Here is a 20,554-nt window from a genome sequence, read left to right as displayed (position 1 = left end):
CCGCCCCCACGGTGACGCGAGGCAGGAAGTCTCGCGAGGTCGGAGTGCTGTGGGGAGCGCTGGTGGGACGCGGTTCCCGGTCCAGGGATGGGGCCGAGCCCTGCCGATCCCCCCGTTGCCCGCCGACTACCTCAGCCTTGTTCGGCCGCTGCTCGCTGAAGAAGCTGAACAGGCGAAAGGACTCTCTTCCCCTGGGTGCCTAGGACCCTGTCGGCAGAGGCTCCGAGTCCTAATCGCCCGACGGCTGCCAGGGACTGAGACCAGAGTAAGTGGACTGGATCCAGGGACCCGACCAGGCGGAGGGAGCGTTCGCTTCCTTTCCCTGGGCCGCTCCGGGGCTCTGCTCCTCCGGAGCTACCGGTCGCCCGCGGAACCTTCGGCGTTTCCCCTCCGCCGACAGCCCTTCCTGGGAGCCGAACTTCCTCTCCCCGGCCTCAGCTCTGAGCTCCTCTCTCCGGGACTGAGGTGCGGAAAGTTTAATGAAAAGCTTTGGCCCTGGCCCTGGGGACACACCTTCCGGCTGTTTTCTTGCTGCCGAGCCCACTTGGGAGCTCACCGTGGAGGGGAGGGAAAGGAGACCCTTTCTGTTTTCAGTTTACCTCTTTGCAGCATTGCACATGGAGAACTCTTTTCTCCTTCTTGAAACTGCCCTCCAAGGATTGCTCCTCTTCTCCTGGTTTTCTTCCTGCCTTTATTCTGCATCCCGTGTTTGATAGTAAGTGGTACCTGCATCCGTCCAATCCTGCTGGCCAAGCTGGAAATCTTCGTCCTTGACTCTGCATGTCCACTCGCACTGCACTGTTATTTCTTCTTTCCCCACAATGGTGCAGGTGCCCTCCCCCAGCTGAGCCTCCCCGCCATCATCCTCCCCAATGAGTTACTGTTCTGAAATACAGATCTGTTTCTGCCACTCCCTAAACTTTTTTAGTCACCGTTTTTGCTGACAGAACTATTTCCTAATGGTTAAGCAGGACCTTGTACTATCAGTCCCGATCTAGCTTACCTTTTTCATCTCATCTTGCTTCTCCAGATACCTTACTATCCAACCATGCCAGACAGCTGGCTGTTTCCCCAAACATGTTGTGCACTTTCACAGCTGTGTGCCTTTGACATTATATATATATATATATATATATATATATATATGATTTTTTTTTTTTTTAGAAGCCCAATGCACGAAATTAGTGCACTCGGTGAGAGGGGTCACTCAGCCTGGCCTGTGCTTTCTTGCAGGCCGGGAGCCCTCCCGGAGATGTCTAACTGACAGGCCTAAGCCACAGTGGGACATCCTTAATGTTGTGGAGGTGGGAGAAGCTCCACAACATTGCTGTGCTTGCCAGCATGAGCCCAGCTTCTGGCTGAGCTGTGCTTTCCCTGTGCGAGTGCACTGACAATCGGGGGCAGCTCCTGCATTGTCTGTCCCTTGGTGGTCATTGCGCATCATAGCGACTGGTCTTTCCACCATTCAGTCGATTTGCATATTATCCTTTTATTATATAGGATAATGTAATAGGAGTCCTTAGTGCTCTTAAAAATCATAGAATTTTTAGAGCAAGAAGGAGAATTGCATATTAGCTAAGTGACCTGTTTTGGGGGGTTTATTTTAAATTTTTATTCTTATTGATTTCAGAGGAGAGGAAGAGAAAGATAGAAAAAAATCAATGATGAGAGAGAATCATTGATTGACTGTCTTTTTTTTTTTTTAAAGAAGTCTTATTTTTTAATATATTTTATTGATTTTTCACAGAGAGGAAGGGAGAGATAGAGAGAGATAGAAATGTCGATGAGAGAGAAACATCGAACAGCTGCCTCTTGCACACCCCCTACTGGGGATGTGCCCGCAACTCAGGTACATGCCCTTGACCGGAGTCGAACCTGGGACCTTTCAGTCCACAGACCTACGCTCTACCACTGAGCCAAACTGGTTTCGGCTGATTGACTGTCTCTTGCATTCCCCACACTGGGGATCAAGCATGCAACCCAGGCATATCCTGTAACCTGGAATCGAACCATGACCTCCTGGTTCATAGGTTGATGCTCAACTACTAAGATGCTGGCCAGGCGACTGACCTGTTTGAATATGAGGAACACACAAGTAGTTGTATTTGTTAATTGAGATTATGCATAATGGCAAAAACTATGCTTTTAAATAATTTTGTATTATTCCAGTATGTGTTTATATTTGACAAATAGCGGGCTATATGTGTGAGAAACATTTTAGACTACAGACTGTGTTTGGTGTATGCACATCCCATGCAACTCTTCCACTGGCTCCTTGGCCCATTGGTTGGAAATCACTGGTTTAGATTAGGTTATTTCCTTCTCGATTTGTCATACCTTTTTGAAGATATTGTATATGCAACTTATATTTAGCCACAATTCTAAAGTAACGTGATTTTAAGAAATTATTCTGTTCCTTTCAACTTTAAAAATTCACCTGCATGTACTTCATAAACCCTCAGACATATTCATTTCATCATTTTCAAGAAATGAAAATTTTCTGTGCTTTCAAATACCCTGATGTGTCTGTATAAGGTGATTATTTTTATATGTAATTTACATGCATCTTTTGCTTGATTTTTTTTTTTTTTTTTTTTTAGAGTATAAGTTTATGAGAAAACCACACTACACCTTTTTATTTTTCTATTCCCTGTCTGTTATCTACGAATTGACATTAGAGGTACCTGCCTGAGCAACCCAATAAAAAGTTTTCATTAAACTAGACTAGATTGTTGACATTTGTAGTCATAGTATTTCTGTATGTCCAACTATAGTATACTGAATTTTGGGGTAAAAGAGAAAGAAGAGTGACTTAAATTTCTTTAAAACTGTTAACCAAACTCTAAAGTTAACAGCTGTCAGTTGCTGTCATAGGTGGGTGGTAGTTTCTCTTTTATCAGCAGCAGAATGTTCTGAACCCGCTGCCAGGAGTCTGTCAGTGCCTTTGGGTGGTAAAGTAGGCGAGTGTATAGCTAATGCAGGGGGAAAACCTGCTTTAGAAAAATTTCACCACCTATAGGAGATAATGTAAGTAATAATTAAGCATGGTAAAAATAGGTAGATAAATTGGGAATACCCCTTTTTTAATTTTTATTTAACTGGAATATATTTTTAAAACTTGTTAGAGAGGGAAAAAAATAAATAAAATAAAATAAAAATAAGTAAATAAAATAAAACTTGTTAGAGAGTTTGGAAATAACCTTCCTCCCACTCCACTTACCAACCCAGAAAGGGAGGGGAGAGGGGAAACACAGTGTTTTTCAAGAATGGTAGCGAAGTTCATGCATGTTATAAAACATTCTAAGCTTTCTGTGGTTTCACATACAGGAAATGAACATGCAGATTCTTAGGAACTCCGTGTCACTGTCTTTCTGAAATGCTAATAAAATTATACTTTGAATTATCTGATGTTTAAAGTTCATTTCTCTGAATAGCATTACTTTTATAGTTATAAGGCAAACTTTAAATATAGTTTATTTAGATAATAGTATTTTTAGCAGTCTAGAGAATATTTTTTAAAGTTAATGTTAATTGTAATTGAGAAAGCCTATCAGTACACATCCATTGGTCTTATAATTAACTATAATGTCTAATAAAAATGGATGCTAGGCTTTTACTAGTTATAAGAAAAAATATTTGAAAATTTGTTATTTCATTCTTCATTTACAATCCCATTTACTTTCTAGTGCTGGCTTGAAATGCAATTTTTATAATATTTTGCAAAACCTGTTGGTGAAATAGAGTCAGAGAATTTGCTCTGTTTTTCCAGCCAGGGAGACTGAGATAGTTCTTATTTAGCTAAAAGCAAATAGGGCCCTGAGAGCCACCTTGGCTCCTGAGGACAGCGATAGCCTGGGGATTGGAAACTCTATTTCTGGTGCTAGCTTTACTCCTTCCTTGCTGCATGGTGCTGTCATTCATTTCCTTTCCTTTGGAATCCCTGAGTCTACCTATTTCCTAACTGATAAATGGGAATAACACTTCACCTGTTGACCAAAAGACATTATTAGGTAGTTGTCCTCAGGGTCAGAAAGCTACTAACAGTTTGAATTAATTAAAATGATTATTTAGCAGTTTTATTTTATTCTACAGTGCTATTGGGGTGCATTTGGATTGACTTAGGTTAGAGAGAAGGCTAAGACTAGGTAAACCAAAATTTAATATCACCCTTGTCGGAATGATAATCTTCAATAAATCAACAAATAATAAGGATTTGAAGAAAAGGAAACCCTCATACACTGTTGTTGGGATTGTAAACTAATACAGCCCCTAGGAAAAACAGGAGGTTCTTTAAAAAATTAAAAGTAGAGCTGCTATACAATCCAGCAATTAATACCTCTGGGGAATTTATCCAAAAACAAAACAAAACACTGACTAGAAAGATATATTCATTGTATGTTCATTGCAGCATTGCTAGTAAAAGCCAAAATATGGAAGCAACCTAGAAGTCTAACTATAGTGGATAATAATATACCTCATAGTGTGTGTGTGTGTGTGTGTGTGTGTGTGTGTGTGTCTGTGTTTGTGTGTGTGCATCTATATATATAAAAGGCTAAGCCACCGTCCAACCATGATGTGCAGTGACTACCAGGGGGCAGACACTTATGAAACTATATAAGAAGCAGAATTTCTCCAGAAGAAGGTTGACACTGATGTAGCATGACACACAGAGGCCACTTTGGCTCTTCAGTAGTGTGTGTGAACATTATCTGAGGCCATCTGACCAAGCAAAAGCTAGGAAGGATCTTCTAGTCAGATTGACCACAGAATACAGATAATAAAATAACATCTTTCACAAATGACAAGATAGGGAATGGCCTCATAAACGAAAACTATTTCTGTACGATAAAAAATGTATCCATTGTATGTTTACTTTTTCCCCGCCATCATAAATTCATGGTATTTTACGTGCATTTTTATTATGTCTGCAAATTGTATATATTCTATTTTTTTCAAATATTATAAATTCACTTTCAGTTTTGTGCCATCCTAATAAAGCAAAGCTACAGGTGTTCTTAAATGTTTTTCTCTGTCCATACAATAAACAAACCTGTAACAAATGTTGCTGCAGAAGCATATCTGTGTGAACATGAAACTAAAATAGGATGATATGCCACCTTTGTTTTGAGTCTTAATTTTAATTTTTATTTTAGGTATTTTAGAAATGAGTTGCACAATTGAGAAGGCACTTGCTGATGCCAAAGCTCTGGTTGAGAGGCTGAGGGATCATGATGATGCAGCAGAATCTCTGATTGAGCAGACCACGGCTCTCAACAAGCGAGTAGAAGCAATGAAGCAGGTTTGTTTTTTTTCTTTTTTGTTGATTTCATTTTTTTAAAGAAGCAGTCATTGACATTTATGTATTGTTTGAATCACTAACTTCTGCTTAATTGGTACTTATTATTTTTAATGTTCTTTTTAAAATTTAAAGGTAGCTTGACTTGTATGTTTCAATTTTACTTAATTTTTTGTTTTGTTAAGGTGAGATATGTTTTTTATATATATTCTAAAATCTATAGACTTGATCACAATTTTGCTGACAGATACATATCTGAGTTTATAAAATACATGAATCTATTCAATCCAGATACATTTGGCAAAGGCCAGATAATGTCATTTACCAGTATAGACACATTTTGCTGTCATAATTTTTTAATGTGGAAATGTTTGTTTTTCTTTATAAAATTAGCTAGATGATGTTATTTAACAATATTCTTTAAATATGGCAGAGTAATATCTAGTTTATACCTTTTGTAGTTATTGCATTTATATTTGCTACCTTATTTTTCATTAACGCTGCCAGTTAAAGAAGAAATGAAAAGGGGCTTCACTTCTTGTTATCCTTAGTGTTGTGTGTAAGGACTTTCCAATGGCCATGGAGTTTAGCTACTATTTAAAGCCCTCTTCTGATAAAAAATTTTAACTCCAAGAGAATTATAAAAGTTCTGATACTATGATGAAGTCAGTAGGGGGAAATGTATATTCATAGCCTACTCATGAAATTCATTTTTTAAAAGGAAGCAATCCTGGGACCCAGCTTTTGTCAAAACTACTGGAAATATTGGAACAAGTTTACTTAGTTTGTTTTGCAACTCTGTTGCCCTAAAAAGATTACATACCTCCTTAACTGTGTAGCTGGTCTTAAGCATTGCAGCGAACATGTATCTGATATTGAGCTGTGAAAGAATTCGACAGCTAAATTTAGAACCTGGAATGTTATAATGACTGTGTTACTACTAAGTGGCTCATAAAAATGCCTTGAAAATAAAATTAGATTCCTAGTTTTTTTAAAAAGATAATAATTTTGCACATATTATTGAAGTATAACTTGTATACCATAAAGTGTATTCTTTTGAAGGGTATAGTTTATTGGATTTTAGAATATCCACAGGTTGTGTACCCATAATCACTAATTCCAGAATATTCTCATCTCCCCAAATCTCCATTCTCCTTTTCCCAAGCCATCCCTGATTTTTCTATCTCAATGGATTTGCCTATTTTAGACATTTCATATGAATAGAATCTTGCAGTGTGGGGCTTTTTGTGACTGATTTAACAATGTTTTTAAGGTCTATCCATATTGTAGCAGCTATCAGTGCTTCATTCCTTTTTATTATCAAACTAAAGGCCCCGTGCATGGAATTCGTGCAGTCTGGGGCAGGGGGGAGGGAGTCCCTTACATGGAATTCTTGCAGTCTGAGGGGTCCCTGGATTGTGAGAGGTGCTCCCCCTGTGGGAGCTCACTGACCTCCACAGGGAAGCTCCTGCGTTGAGCGTCTGCTCCCTGGTGGTCAGTGTGCGTCACAGCGACCAGTCATTCTGCCATTCAGTCGATTTGCATATTAGCCTTTCATTATCATACTAGAGGCCCAGTGCACGTAATTCCTGCATGGGGGTGTGTCCCTCAGCCCAGCCTGCACCCTCTCCAATCTGGGACCCCTTGGGGGATATGCGACTGCTGGCAGTCACACATCCCTCTCACAATCTGGGACCGCTGGCTCCTAACCGCTTGCCTGCCTGCCTGCCTGATTCCCCTAACTGCTTCTGCCTGCCAGCTTGATTGCCCCCTAACCACTCTCCTGCCAGCCTGATTGACACCTCATTGCTCTCCTGCCAGCCTGATTGCCCACAACTGCCCTCCCCTGCTGGCCTGGTTCTCCCCAACTGCCCTTCCTTACAGGCCTGGTCCCTCCCAACTGCCCTCCCCTGCTGGCCATCTTGTGGCAGCCATCTTGTGTCCACATGGCGGCAGCCACCTTGTTTGTTGGAGTGATGGTCAATTTGCATATTACCTCTATTAAATAGGATAATTGACATATGTTTAAAGTATACAGTGTGATGATTTGATACAAATATATTGTGAACTGATTGCCATAATAAGATTAGTTTGCATTTCCCTCACCTGACATAATTACCTTATTCATGTGTCATTAAGAACATTTAAGATGTACCCTATTAGCAACTTTCAAACACACAATACAATATTGTTAGTTATTAGTCACCAAGCTTTACCTTACATCCACAGAACTTATTTTATTTGCCAATTTTTTAATTGGGTTTTCTTACCGTTCATTTAGTTGTGAGAGTTGTTTATATATTCTGGATACTAGACCCTTAACAGATATATGACTCAGATTTATATTTTCATATATTTTCTTCCCACATATTCTTTTTTAATATTTTCATTAGTATCAGGAAGAAATTCAAGAACTTAATGAAGTTGCAAGACATCGGCCACGGTCTACATTAGTTATGGGAATCCAGCAAGAAAACAGACAAATCAGAGAATTGCAACAAGAAAACAAAGGCAAGATATATTATTGCTACATATAGCAAATCAAAAGAGAACTTTAGTCCTGGCTGGCATGACTCAATGGTTGAGCCTTGACCTATGAACCAGGAAGTCATGGTTCAATTCCTAGTCAGGGCACATGCCCCAATGGAGTGCAGGCTCCCTCCCCAGTGTGGGTCATGCAGGGGGAAACCTGTCAATGATTCTCTCTCATCATTGATATTTCTGTCTCTCTCTCCTCCTCCCTTCCTCTCTGAAATCAATAAAAATATATTTTTTTTAAAGAGAGAGAACTTTACAATTGTACTGTCAACTTGGGATCAATTAATATTGTCAAACATGGGGAAATAGTCAACTAAATTTACTTTTTGATGTTAATTTCATTCAACTTCATAGGTCTAAATCATATTTATTGCCCTTTTCCTGTTCTACATTTGAATATCTGCCTTGCTTGGAGTCATCTTAGTTTCTGACTATAAATATTCAGTTTGTGCCATTGTTGTTACCTATAAAATAACTCAATTTTATTCTCTGCAATCCCACCACTTTGTGTCCCAGCTTAGGTGTTCATATTCTTTTCCTGAACTATCCTAATTGGTCTTCCTGATTCCATCCTGTGCAATCTATCTTCAACACTGCATCACATTGATTGTTTTTTAAAATTATCTGATCATATTATTTTGCTTAAGAACCCTCCTTGTACAACATCAGGTCTTCAAATGATGTCAATTTGTTTATAATTTCCTTATATTGTTGATGAAATGATGTAGGAAGTTAATTCTTTTTTTATGCCATTTAGACTTTGGTAAAATTGATTTTGTTATATGTCATTTTGCTTAAAGTCACAAAACCTACCAGTTTCCTTGTTTACTTATTTTCTTATCCAATGGCCTTCAAAGTCAACTCCAAGCTTTCTTTTCTTTCTTCTTCTTTCCATACCTCTCTTCTCCATGAAACCTTTGCTTTTGCCATCCCAAACTAGTTCCTAAATGTACTGTTCACTTTCATGCCTCCCTATTTAGAATGTTTTTTATTTTTCAGCTCAAGGAATGCAGGTTCACCTCAATACCAAACTTCTGTGAAGCTTTCACCAATTTCTCCTCACAGACTTCTCATAAATATTTGAGTAGAGCACCTCTCTGTACTTACCACATTGTATTACAATTATTTATGTATTTGTTTTCTCAACTACACTCTAAGCTCCATGGCCTTTTGGTATTCCTAATATAGAGCATCATCTGATACCTAATTGCTATTCAGTGAATGGGTATTGAAATGGTTCTCAAAAAATGAGTTTTAAATGGTAATTTAAAAACTAATAAAGGACTCCATTTGGTATCTTTTATTTCTATACTATCCTATATAGCTAGATTTTTATTCATCGGGTTTAATACCCTCTTTATAAATTTTTTAATAAAGTAATATGGAAGAGAATACTTTATACATCTTTAACTCATGTTTCAATAAAATATGCTGTTGTTCTTGATAGAATTACGTACGTCCTTGGAAGAACATCAATCTGCCTTGGAACTTATAATGAGCAAGTATCGTGAACAAATGTTTAGATTGCTAATGGCTAGCAAAAAAGATGACCCGGGTATAATATTGAAGTTAAAAGAGCAGCATTCAAAGGTAACCCATTCTATAAATATAATTAGAAATGGAATAGAAGGAAAATTGGTTAACTTTTTTTTTTCATTTCTTGTTATAGATCATTTTATTTAATTTACTCTTCTACTATTGTTCCTAGTAGCTTTAATGTATATTAAAAAGTAAACTTTATTTGGGAAATAAATGTAAGTATCCAATTCAAATTTATTTTTATAAGGTTATCTGCTTTTAAGAAATATTTCTTTAAGTAGATTTCTGTATTGACATCTGTTGCAAAAACAAAAATTGGAATTGAACACAGATAAAGATAGATTTTTCTTAAAACTATTTTCTGAATAAGGCTGATTCATCCAAACTATCATCTTGATTATAATGGAAAGAACATGGGGGCAGGGAGAGGAACCAACATATTAAAAATTTACTCTTCTCTCCACAAATCACATATCAGGTACATAATTTTTAGAGATAACTGAACTGTTTTAAAATTAGTGTTTTTCCTTCTGTTCATTTGTCATTCCTGTGTCTGTTCCTTTTGTATATGTCCCTTGTGTTTGCTAACAACTGCTATGAAGAAGACAAATAGAATAATCCTTACCACTTACCTTTTATTGTAAACTGAATTTTAACTGCTAATGTGGAATAAAAATATTAGGGTAGATTGTAATTATGAGGCCATTTTCTGTAATGGTTATTAGTAGTTATAACTAATATTATTTAAGAAATATTGATTTTTATCTTCCTCAACTATTGAAACACATTTTAGATTCTTTGAAACTTTTCTTTCATCTTTGGGCTTGTAGAATTATTATTTAATGAATTATTAATTCATTAGAATTAAATACCTAGTAAGTAGATCTTTGTGTGACAACTTCGCATATTTGAGGAAGTTAGTAATCTTTGTCAAATAGTAAAGTAGTAAATTAATAAATATGAATTGAATGTTAGTTAATTATGCTGTATTCATCTCCTAACCAAAAGGAAAATGTTGGATATTTAAGTGGCAATCTTTTGAGTGTAAAATATATCTATTGTTAATGAGATTATTATAAAAATACTTATATTTAAATGTATAACTTAAGAGGTTTTTAAAGGTACAAAGATGAATTGACTTAAAATTATTGGTTAAAAAATGTAATCTTGAGAAATTTAGAAGTTCTTCTGTTTATTAATCTAAGAAATAGCCTTGGCTGGTTTTGCTCACTAAATAGAGCGTCGGCCTGCGGACTGAAGGGTCCCGGGTCTGATTCCTGTCAAGGGCACATGCCTGGGTTGCAGGCTTGATCCCCAGTGGGGGTTGTGCAGGAAGCAGCTGACCAATAATTATCTCTCATCATTGATGATTCTATCCCCTTCTCCCTTCCTCTCTGACATCAATAAAAATACATTATTAAAAAATAAAAATAACCTAGGAAATAAATTTTTTAAGATCTAAAGAGAATAATACTTTGACCAAAAAAAAGCGCTTAGAGTAAGATACAGCAGCTTGCTTTTCCCATCTGGTAGTAGCTATGACAGAAGTGAATGTATTCTGAAACACATGAGGTTTTACCATCCACCAGAGAGCTGTTTTATTCATTAACAAAGTGAAATATTTCTTAAGATAGTTGTAAACCATCTTTTTTTATTATATAAATTAAGTTCGTCATCATATGTGCTGATCCTTACCTTCCATAAAATGACTACAGTTACTTGTTATTAATTCTAACTAATACATATTAATGTTTGTGATTTTGATTTTCCCCAAAAAGGAGACAGTTTGACTCAATTAAACAAACATCTATTAACACTTGCATTGGCTTAGTTATTATTAATAATAGGATGAATGAATAAGTTCCATTATTCTATCATAGGAGCTTACAGTATAATGGGAGATATAGATACAAACATAACTATCTGATATAAGGTCAGATGTGATGAATCTTAAAATAGAGATGTGAATTATCACTGGAATACTAAAGGAAGCAAGATTAGTTCTCATGAAGAGCATCTGGGAAGGAGTAAAGAAAGAAAGAAATACAACTAAATTCAGTTTTGAATTAATTACTGGGGGTTGGGCGTCAACAAGCAGAGAAACTGGTGTGGTTAAGGTGCAGAAATAGGAGATTCTAGAACATGTTTAGGTAATAGTGCTCTGGCATACCTAAACACAAAAATAATTTTATAACACATTTAGGACTAACAGAGTCACACAGCATTTTGAAGTAAGAGACCCTTTTGGGACTACTGTAATATGGAATTTTGCCCTCAACCTACAAGTTTTTGAGCACACATTTAAAAATCAAAATGAGAACTCATTTTCATCCAAATATTCATTTTATTCATTATTTTTTAACAGATGCCTTTTTGGAAATCTTAAAAAAGCAAACATTTCAAATAGTTGGCTAACACGCATGAACTAACACTCATTCAGTTTTTAAATTACGGATAATATCCGTATTAACATTATAATGACTCTGTACTACAGATTGACATGGTACATCGTAACAGCTCCGAAGGATTCTTCCTTGATGCATCTCGACACATCCTTGAAGCACCTCAACATGGACTGGAGAGGAGGCACTTGGAAGCAAATCAGAATGTACACTATATAAAACAGTCAATTTTGGGGTTGCGGATGGAAGGGGGGCTCCATTTAAAGAGTTTCTTTACATTGAATTTTATTCCAGATTAAATCAGCACACAAATGAAATTAAGTTTTAAAATGCTGTGCTAGCCATGCAAAAATGTTCAGTGTAGAAACTTTAAATCTGTCATTGATTATCTGTGTATTGTATCATACACATCCTGTTAGATAAAGGCAGGCCTTAAAGGTTGTTCAGGCCAGCTTTTCATTTTGTTGTTCTTATTCACTGCTGCTGCAAATTTAGTAACCTTTAAACAATTATTCTCTTTCTGGACATCAAAGATATGTTCTTGGCAGTCATTTTAATCTGATTTCACAAAAAAATTGTTTAAATTATTAAATGAACTGTTTTAACTTGGATTTTTGACAGTTTATTGTCCTTTAGTTTGAGTTTATAATAAAATTAAAATGCCTTTGTTTAGGTGTTATTTATTAAGTGTAGTATAGTATCCTCTCCATTGTGTTTTAACTGTTTTTTTGTTTTGTTTTGTTTTGTTTTTATCTTACTTGTAGCTGGTCTTTATTGAGCCTACTTGAAATAAACCTAAGCAAAAAGTTACAAGTGAAAGGCATGTCAAGACAGTTCAAGAATTATTTTGCTGACACTTCTTGCCTTCAGTTTTGAAAACACAGGTCTGGCCTCTTGTGCCCAATAAAAGATCTATGATAGTTCGCCAAAGATTTTATTATAAAAAGTGAATCATCCATGAACTTGGCCTATAAAAATACTGCTCTGATTGAAGAATTGGGGTGTTGTGTTTTTATGATGATTTTATTAGAATAGACTCTGTCCTAAAGGGGAAAGGGAAAAAAAAAAAAAATGGAAGTATCTTGTTTTCTTCCAGTTTAAAGGCAAGGAATTATTTGCTTCCTGTGTAGCCATTTAACCTAGGTCAGTCCCATAGGGTATCAAATCATAAACTGAGATAGCTGTTTGTATTCAAAATTTTTACCCATTACCTTTATTCAATTTGTCCCTGCAGTTATCTGGATTTAACTTACTTTTAAACATTACATGCTTCTTTTATATTGGGAGGGATTTAATCATTTTTAGAAATATGACAGATGTTTGTCTTGATATCATTCTTGCTACCATAATCTAATTTGGGGACATCCAATAGAACTTTCTGAAATGATGGAAATGTTCTTTAGCTGCACTGCCCAATATAGAACCTACTAGCCACATGTGGCTTTTCAGTACTTAAAGCACATATGTCAAACACAAGGCCCACGGGCCAAATCCAGCCTGCCAGGCCTTGCAATGTGGCCCCCACCGCGCTGTCATCACTGCACTCCGCTGTCAGTTTATGACATTGTCAGTTTATGACTGTTCAGTAAACCATTCGGCCCGCGATTTAGGCTGGATTTTAGATTTTGGCCCCTTCTCTGATTGAGTTCGACACCCCTACCTTAAAGTGTCACTACTGCAACTGAGAATCTGAACTGCTAATTGCTTCAAATGTATTTGATTTTAATTCATGTAAATTTAAATAGCACCATATTGGACAGTGTCAGATCTATATTTTGCCTTTTCTGTGTACTAGAATTGTACAGATTTTCCCATTAATGTAAGAACCTACATTTTTATTGGTTAAGAAAGTATTAAATGTGTTTGCTAAAGATATTCCTATTTGTTCTCCATCTTATTTCCTCCATAGTTTACTAGTTTTGGGAGGGTAGGAGTGGGGAGCCCTACTCAAATTCTTTCTACAATTAGAGAATATACAACTACTTAAGAGACTTAATGTTTATTTGGGGAGCCATTAACTTTTATATTTACTTTTAGCCTTAATATAGTAAAAGACCCCTCAATTGCCAGTGAACAATGATTTGTAGGTTTTCATTTAAAAAGTTATTATTCTTCAGCTTATGTTGATTTTAAATGTTTTGTCTGTATCTTTCACTTGACTGTAAGCTCCTTGACATCAGGGAACATGTCTTAACAATTCATATTTCTGTTGTCTAGTACAGGTGTGCAAAAAAAAATGAAAGGGATTGGAAGAAATTTGTGTTACTTGTTGTACCAAAGAAGGGATGTCTATTTTATACTGAAATTATATTTTGAACAGTTTGCAAAGAAGACCATTTAATATTTTAATACTTAAAAGCAGAACTATGTTCATTTTACTCAGTATTATCTATTATGTACTGAACACTAATAGGCAAATATAAACAAGATACAGTTTCTGCTGTCAAAGAGGATTATAATCTAGAAAGTTTCTAGATTGGATTGAGATTGATGGGTAGTACAGAAAAGATTTATAGATCGTGAAAACTTCAGGGAAAAGAGATGGATTATGTCAGAAAGTCTTATCTTTCCCATTACTTTGACCAGTAATATAGGTAGGTGCTAAAAAGAAAAGTTGCTGATCATTTGTGGTGAAAGGAACGTGAAATATGAGTCCTCTTCTTACGGGTGGGTTTACTTAAATTATGCTGCTTAGTCTTAATTCTAGTCCTAAAATCTGATTTCAAAAGCACAATCATGGTCTGTCAGCTTTCTTGTAAATATCTGTTTGTTATATTAATTACATTCATGTTAAATGGCAGTATGTGAATATTACATTCATATTAAGTGGCAGTACAGATTTTATGAAAAGGAGAGAATCCAAAAATAACAATAAGATAGTATTTCACTAATTTGCAACTCCTTTCTCTCTTTTTCAGGAATTACAAGCACATATTGACCAAATAACCGAAATGGCGGCAGTAATGAAGAAAGCCATTGAAATTGATGAGCAGCAGGGTTGTAAGGAACAGGAAAGAATATTTCAGCTTGAAGTAAGTTTTAAGTTGTAAAAGTAGGTGCAACAGCTCAAAGATCTCTGCCAGGAAATATATCCCATAAGTCATTGTCCTTTATTTTGTGTAGTGAAAGCATAAACCATTGTTGAATAATCCGAATCAGTAAAATAGACTTTTGTACTTTAAAAGCTTCATTTTGAAATTATGGTGGAGAAATTGGTTAAACAGAGCCAAAATTATTTCTCTCTCTAAGCGTACAAGATTCAAACTTTTCCAGTAAAGGGCCAGATAGTAAATTTTTTAGGTTTTACAGACCAGACAGTGTGTTGCAACTACTCAGCTCTGCCATTGTAATGCAAAATTTACAATAAAATTTAATTTACAATAACAGGCCCCAAGCCAGGCTGTAGTTTGCTGATCCCTGCCTTTTACCATTGAACTTAGAAAGTAAAACCAAACGCAGGGTGATAGAGAATAAATTATGAAAATTATTTTTAAATGTGTGCACATTTCTTATAGTAACTGCCAAAAAAAAAAGGCAGTTGTTCACCAATGCTAGATTTGGTCACTTTCCTTTTTGAAAAACATGATTTACTTAACCAGCCCTGTTGTCAAATTCCTGTAAGGTAAGAAACCAGATGGCTTGTCTTGTATCCCATGCTATCACGGAAGGTAATAAAAGTAGTAAATTATTAAGAGGTTCTAGTCCAAGGGTATTACTCACAAACTTTCTGAATGTGTATAAATATAAATCTAGATGCTAAAAATAAGTTTCTGAGGTTCTGTCTACAATTATAGCTGCTTAAATAAGAAGACTTTGCAGAGGTAGAAGCCATTGAACACATGATTCCTACCTTTTTTAAAAAGTGCTCTCTGGATTCAGATTGTCAACTTTAACTGCATATATATCATTTAATGCATTTCTGTCCGTTACAGAACTTGCTTCGTATTTGTTATATGTTTGTGCTCTAGCTAGCTAACTTAGTGGCTGCATCTTTGTCTTTGTTTTCTTACAGCAAGAAAACAAAGGCTTGAGAGAGATCCTTCAAATAACCCGAGAGTCGTTTCTGAACCTTAGAAAAGACGATGTGTCAGAAAATACTTCTTTGTCAGCATTAGTGACCAATAGCGACCTGAGTCTGAGGAAGAACTGAAGAGTCTGAGTTTCTTACAAGGCTCCACGTAATCCCTGGGACTGGGACTGGCGCTAATGAATTAACAGGAAAATCAATTTCATGCTACTCTTTTTCCCCCTTTAATATGTACAGTGCACTGTAAATGACATTTTTAAGAGGTAGTAACAAAAAATGCATAGTTCATGGTTATAGACTTTATTCCAAAATACCATTGAAAAGTAGAAACTTGAGTTTGTTAATTGCTGAACAAATTGAAGATTTTTACGTGACTGCTGAACATACCAAGAGCTTCCAGTAGTATTGTTGGCTTTCCGGATGATACTTGGAAAAACAGGAATATTCCCAGTAAATGTGTGGGAATTCAAGAAGTTATCCCAATTTTAAAATACACATTTTGCCACAGTTTGGTGAATGGAAGATCATCATACTAAGTTTTATCCTCTCAGTTTGGTGTCAAAGTTAACAAATAGCTTATGTACCATGAGTCTTTAATGATTGCCTATCTACCTTCCCATTAATTTAAATTCTTGTCCAAAAAAAAAAAAAATCAGTTTGAAAGGCTGTAGGAATGTCATATACACCATAAACAAAAGAGGTAATTTAATTTTAGCTAACTTACCATAATATTCAGCAAACAATTGTCCATAATTGCTAAGCATATGAGATAGCATTTCAGGAATGAAAGAAAAGAAATACTACTTTCTAAGAAAGAAGATCTTATAAGAGACATATTTAGTAGGTTAAACTACTCTGAAAGAATAAGTTTTGGTTTTAAATCATTAATGAGGAGATTTTTCTCTTATGTGGTTGATATTTAAGGATACTAGGTAGCTCATTTAGCTAAAAGTTGAAATGTTTGGTAAAGCAAGCTATGTATGGTTATTTCAAAGTAAGTTGGGACATCCTCTGCCTCATTGAGTCCTTTTTTAAAAGTAACTGTTAAGAGAGATAGAAAAAGTAAATTAAAATTAAAAAAATAATTTCTGGATCTGTTCTTAAAGCACCCGTGTGGTCCTCATAACCTATGAGATTTTTCTTATAACTTTCCAATTAAAGAGGGACAAAAAAAATGGTGGAGTTAGGAGTATTTGTTTTATTTTTTTAATAAAATATATATCCAGTATGTAAATTTTAAAAAGCCATCAAAAATAGAATGTGCATTATCAATTGAAATGTAATTTTTTTCTTATTTTTGGTGATTACAGAATAAAAGGATCAAAGAAGTGTCAGATATATATTATGCTCATTTATATTAAATACATATTAAAATTAGCAAAATAGACAACTTACTTTTGAGTATAAATTTGTTAAATATTTACATGATAATTTTTATCTATAATTTCATATATTGGTAAAGTTAAAACTACTTTTCAGAATTTTTCTATCTTAAGTTTGGGGTAAGTGGGATTGATGGGGCTGGTGGAATAGAAAAGGGCTATTGACCCAAACATTAAATTGATTTTTTGTTCTCATTCAGAGGCCTTAATGTTTTATAAATAAATGACAGTTTTTATTTTTTAACTTTTCTATTTGTTTTCTGGGAAAGTATTCCTTAATTTGATGACACATTCATTCATACAGTTTTTATCCCAAGTTAGAATTAAAGAAAATAAGCTACATAGTTCAGATTGTCTGAGGCAGTTTATTGAGGCAGCTCTATTATAAAACATTACTTGATAATTATTTTTGTAAACCAATAAGTTGAATTAATTTATTCTTAGTCTTCTTACTTGGATATAATTCTAAGATCTTGCTATTTAAAGACATTTACTTTGTTATATAGAAAATTTTCCACCCCATACTTTTTTGTTAAGGAGAACCTTTCATTTATTCTGAAGGTATGTAGTGCATAGGAGCCTATTTTATCAATAAAGATGAGTGATTAAAATTGGTGTGCTCTCCAAGTTAATTTGAAAATAATGCTTACATTTATTTGTAGGGCTTTTTATCTCTTCTTGGGGTTTTAATGATATTTAATAACAGGTATCAAATACATCATCAACGAGTGAACTTTATACTAAAACATTCTATACAAATGCTGCTGTGGAGATAAGTATGGGTATTAAATTTTGTTTTTTAGTGTAACTTTCTTTGAGGTGAATAACAACATAGGACTTCAGAGAATTAGCTTGGAAAGAAAAAAATGCTTTCACTGTGTAAAATTATAACCCCACCCCCCCAAAAAAGGAGATCATTGCAATATTAATATTAGAAGCCTCCTACCAGTTCACCAGAGAAAAATGGGAAGTAATCAATGATTACATTTTATGATAGAGCAACAGCACATTTGGAAAGGGAGTCAGGCATCCCAAATTTTGGTCTGGGCACTATTTCATAACTTCATATAATTGGCTCCTTCGTCAAGGACTTACTAATTATTCTCACCACAAAATCAAAATAATTTATACGATAAAATAAAGGGTTCAGATAACATGATTTCTGAAGTTCATTCCTGTCCAGCCAGTGTGACTCAGTGGTTGATCATCGACCTATGAACCAAAAGATCAGTTTGCAATGAACTTATACATATATGCATAACCCGTGGTGAGGGCCTGGAGGGGGGTGGAGAATGGGAGTGGGCTGGAAGAGAATGTGAGGAAAAGGAGGACTTATGTAATATTTTGAACAATAGAGATTTTTCTAAAAATAAAATTAAAAAAACTGAGATCACTGTTGGATTCCTGGTCAGGGCACATGCCTGGGTTGCCAGCTTGATCCCCAGTAGGGGGCGTGTAGGAGACAGCCAGTCAATGATTCTTTCTCATTGATGTTTCTCTATTCTCCTTCCTCTCTGAAATAAAAATATCCTTTAAAAGAAAATAGTGTCCATTTGTGGTCTAATATTCAGAAATTTCTTTGTTAGAATCAGTTTACTATCATCTTCTATGGAACTCAACTGATCTGTAGCACTAGTGAGCTACTGTGATTTAGAAACATGGTAGGTAGCCTATAACAGGCTATCAGAAACAAAACATTAAAGGACAGTATACTTTTCCAATATTATTACTTTCCTTCAGTTTGACATACCTCAATTTCTAATGAACATCCACTAAAGACATTAGCTTGCCCCAGATTTCCTTCATTTCTTATTTCATTTGTGCTTAAACCGATTCTTTAAATAATTTTTTAATTAGTTGTTTTTATAGTTATGAAACTTTCCTATATCTTGTTACTATGGTACAAAAGATAGTTGGCAAAAACATTTTATAATAATGAAACTTAGCCGAAACCGGTGTGGCTCAGTGGTAGAGCGTCGGTCTGCGGACTGAAGGGTCCCAGGTTCGATTCTGGTCAAGGGCATGTACCTTGGTTGCGGGCACATCCCCGATAGGGGGTGTGCAAGAGGTAGCTGGTCGATGTTACTCTCTCATCGATGTTTCTAGCTCTCTATCTCCCTCTCTGTAAAAAATCAATAAAATATATTTTTAAAAAAATAAATAATGAAACAAGCAATTTTTCAAAATAGGAATTTATTATTAAAAAATTGTACAAACGAGCTTTTTATTACAAATTAACAAATTTTAACAATTTGCATCCCCCTCCAAAAAAGTCTGTGGTGTCTTTACAATCTTCACTGGCAGTGCGTTTTGACGGTATAGAACACTGGTCAGCAAACTGCGGCTTACAAGCCACTGCAGCTCTTTGGCCCCTTGAGTGTGGCTCTTCCACAAAACACCACACATAGAGTGCGATTAAAACTTTATGGCCCGGAAGTCGGTTTTCAGCCTGGGCAAGTCTATTTTGAAGAAGTGGCGTTAGAACACTCAAGGGGCCAAAGAGCCACATGTGGCTCGTGAGCCGCGGTCTGCCAAACACTGGTATAGAAAATAACTCAAAAACATTTCAGAGAATATACCAATGCTAATTAATTTAGCAGAAGTCAGAATCACTACGGTGAATTATAAAAAAAAAATTCCAGTTTAAGTGTTACTGCATTTATATAAATAGTGTGGATTTCAGAATAAATCATTTCCAAGATACTTTCAAAAGTAAAAGTTGAAAATTTTCCAGCTATCTGAAATTTCAAAAATCAATTGTGCTTTGAAAAATCTCTTTAAAGCAGCATCATTTCAAATGGTGGCTAACTCACAAATATGCACACAACCACCCTGTCACTCAGGCATGTCAAGAGTCCCAGGCAGAGCCAGTGGCAGAGGCTCTGGCAATTAAGAGAAAAGGCCATGAGGCACAGGTATGCAGCCCAGGGCACCCAGGTTACATTCTCATAATGGAGGCGCGGGGGGGGGGGGAATGGTTAAACCTGAAGGGACTTTCCTTAGAAATGCCAAGCCTCTATTTCAAAAGTAGATCCATTAAACACTGAGTGCTTTGACTTCCTCATCACTTTAAAACACAGATGTACAAAGGGCTTCATATAGAGATTTTTTTAAATTGTATTTTTACATCAATGCTAATTAATTTAGCAGAACTACAAAATGCAGGTAAAGATGAACGAAACAAAAATGTCACAATATAGTTTAAATTAGAGATTAGCTATTTTTAAAGGGCCAGAAAAAAAAAATAGACCATTATTTGGAATATAAATTAATCATATAAGAGTTCTGTTATCTATATAAATTTGATCTGTTTTCAAATTGAAATAACTTAGCTACTTATATTACCATTTTAAACACAAAACAACGGTAT

At 35.5% G+C, this 20,554-nt stretch overlaps 1 protein-coding gene across 4 annotated transcripts; it reads left to right on the top strand.

Moving 5' to 3' along the window:
- Positions 1 to 9: 9 nt before the first annotated feature.
- FGFR1OP2 (FGFR1 oncogene partner 2) lies at positions 10 to 17,799 on the top strand. Of its 4 annotated transcripts, none has more exons than XM_084877262.1 (7): positions 11 to 265; positions 5,154 to 5,299; positions 7,690 to 7,807; positions 9,282 to 9,424; positions 11,868 to 11,981; positions 14,694 to 14,807; positions 15,788 to 17,799. In XM_084877262.1, exons 2-7 carry the CDS (start codon positions 5,165 to 5,167, stop codon positions 15,923 to 15,925), a joined length of 762 nt encoding a protein of 253 aa, XP_084733388.1. In that variant the 5' UTR covers positions 11 to 265; positions 5,154 to 5,164; the 3' UTR covers positions 15,926 to 17,799. The 4 variants fall into 4 exon arrangements, with proteins under 4 accessions (XP_084733390.1, XP_084733389.1, XP_084733388.1 ...); XM_084877261.1 differs by having other exon boundaries at positions 11 to 465; XM_084877264.1 differs by lacking the exon at positions 11,868 to 11,981 and having other exon boundaries at positions 10 to 265.
- The last annotated feature ends 2,755 nt before the right edge of the window (positions 17,800 to 20,554 follow it).

This window comes from Pipistrellus hanaki, assembly GCF_964339955.1.
Source record: "Pipistrellus hanaki genome assembly, chromosome: 3".
Classification (NCBI taxonomy): domain Eukaryota; kingdom Metazoa; phylum Chordata; class Mammalia; order Chiroptera; family Vespertilionidae; genus Pipistrellus; species Pipistrellus hanaki.
Note: the sequence above shows the minus strand (reverse complement) of the source record. Positions and strands in the feature narration are given on the sequence as shown.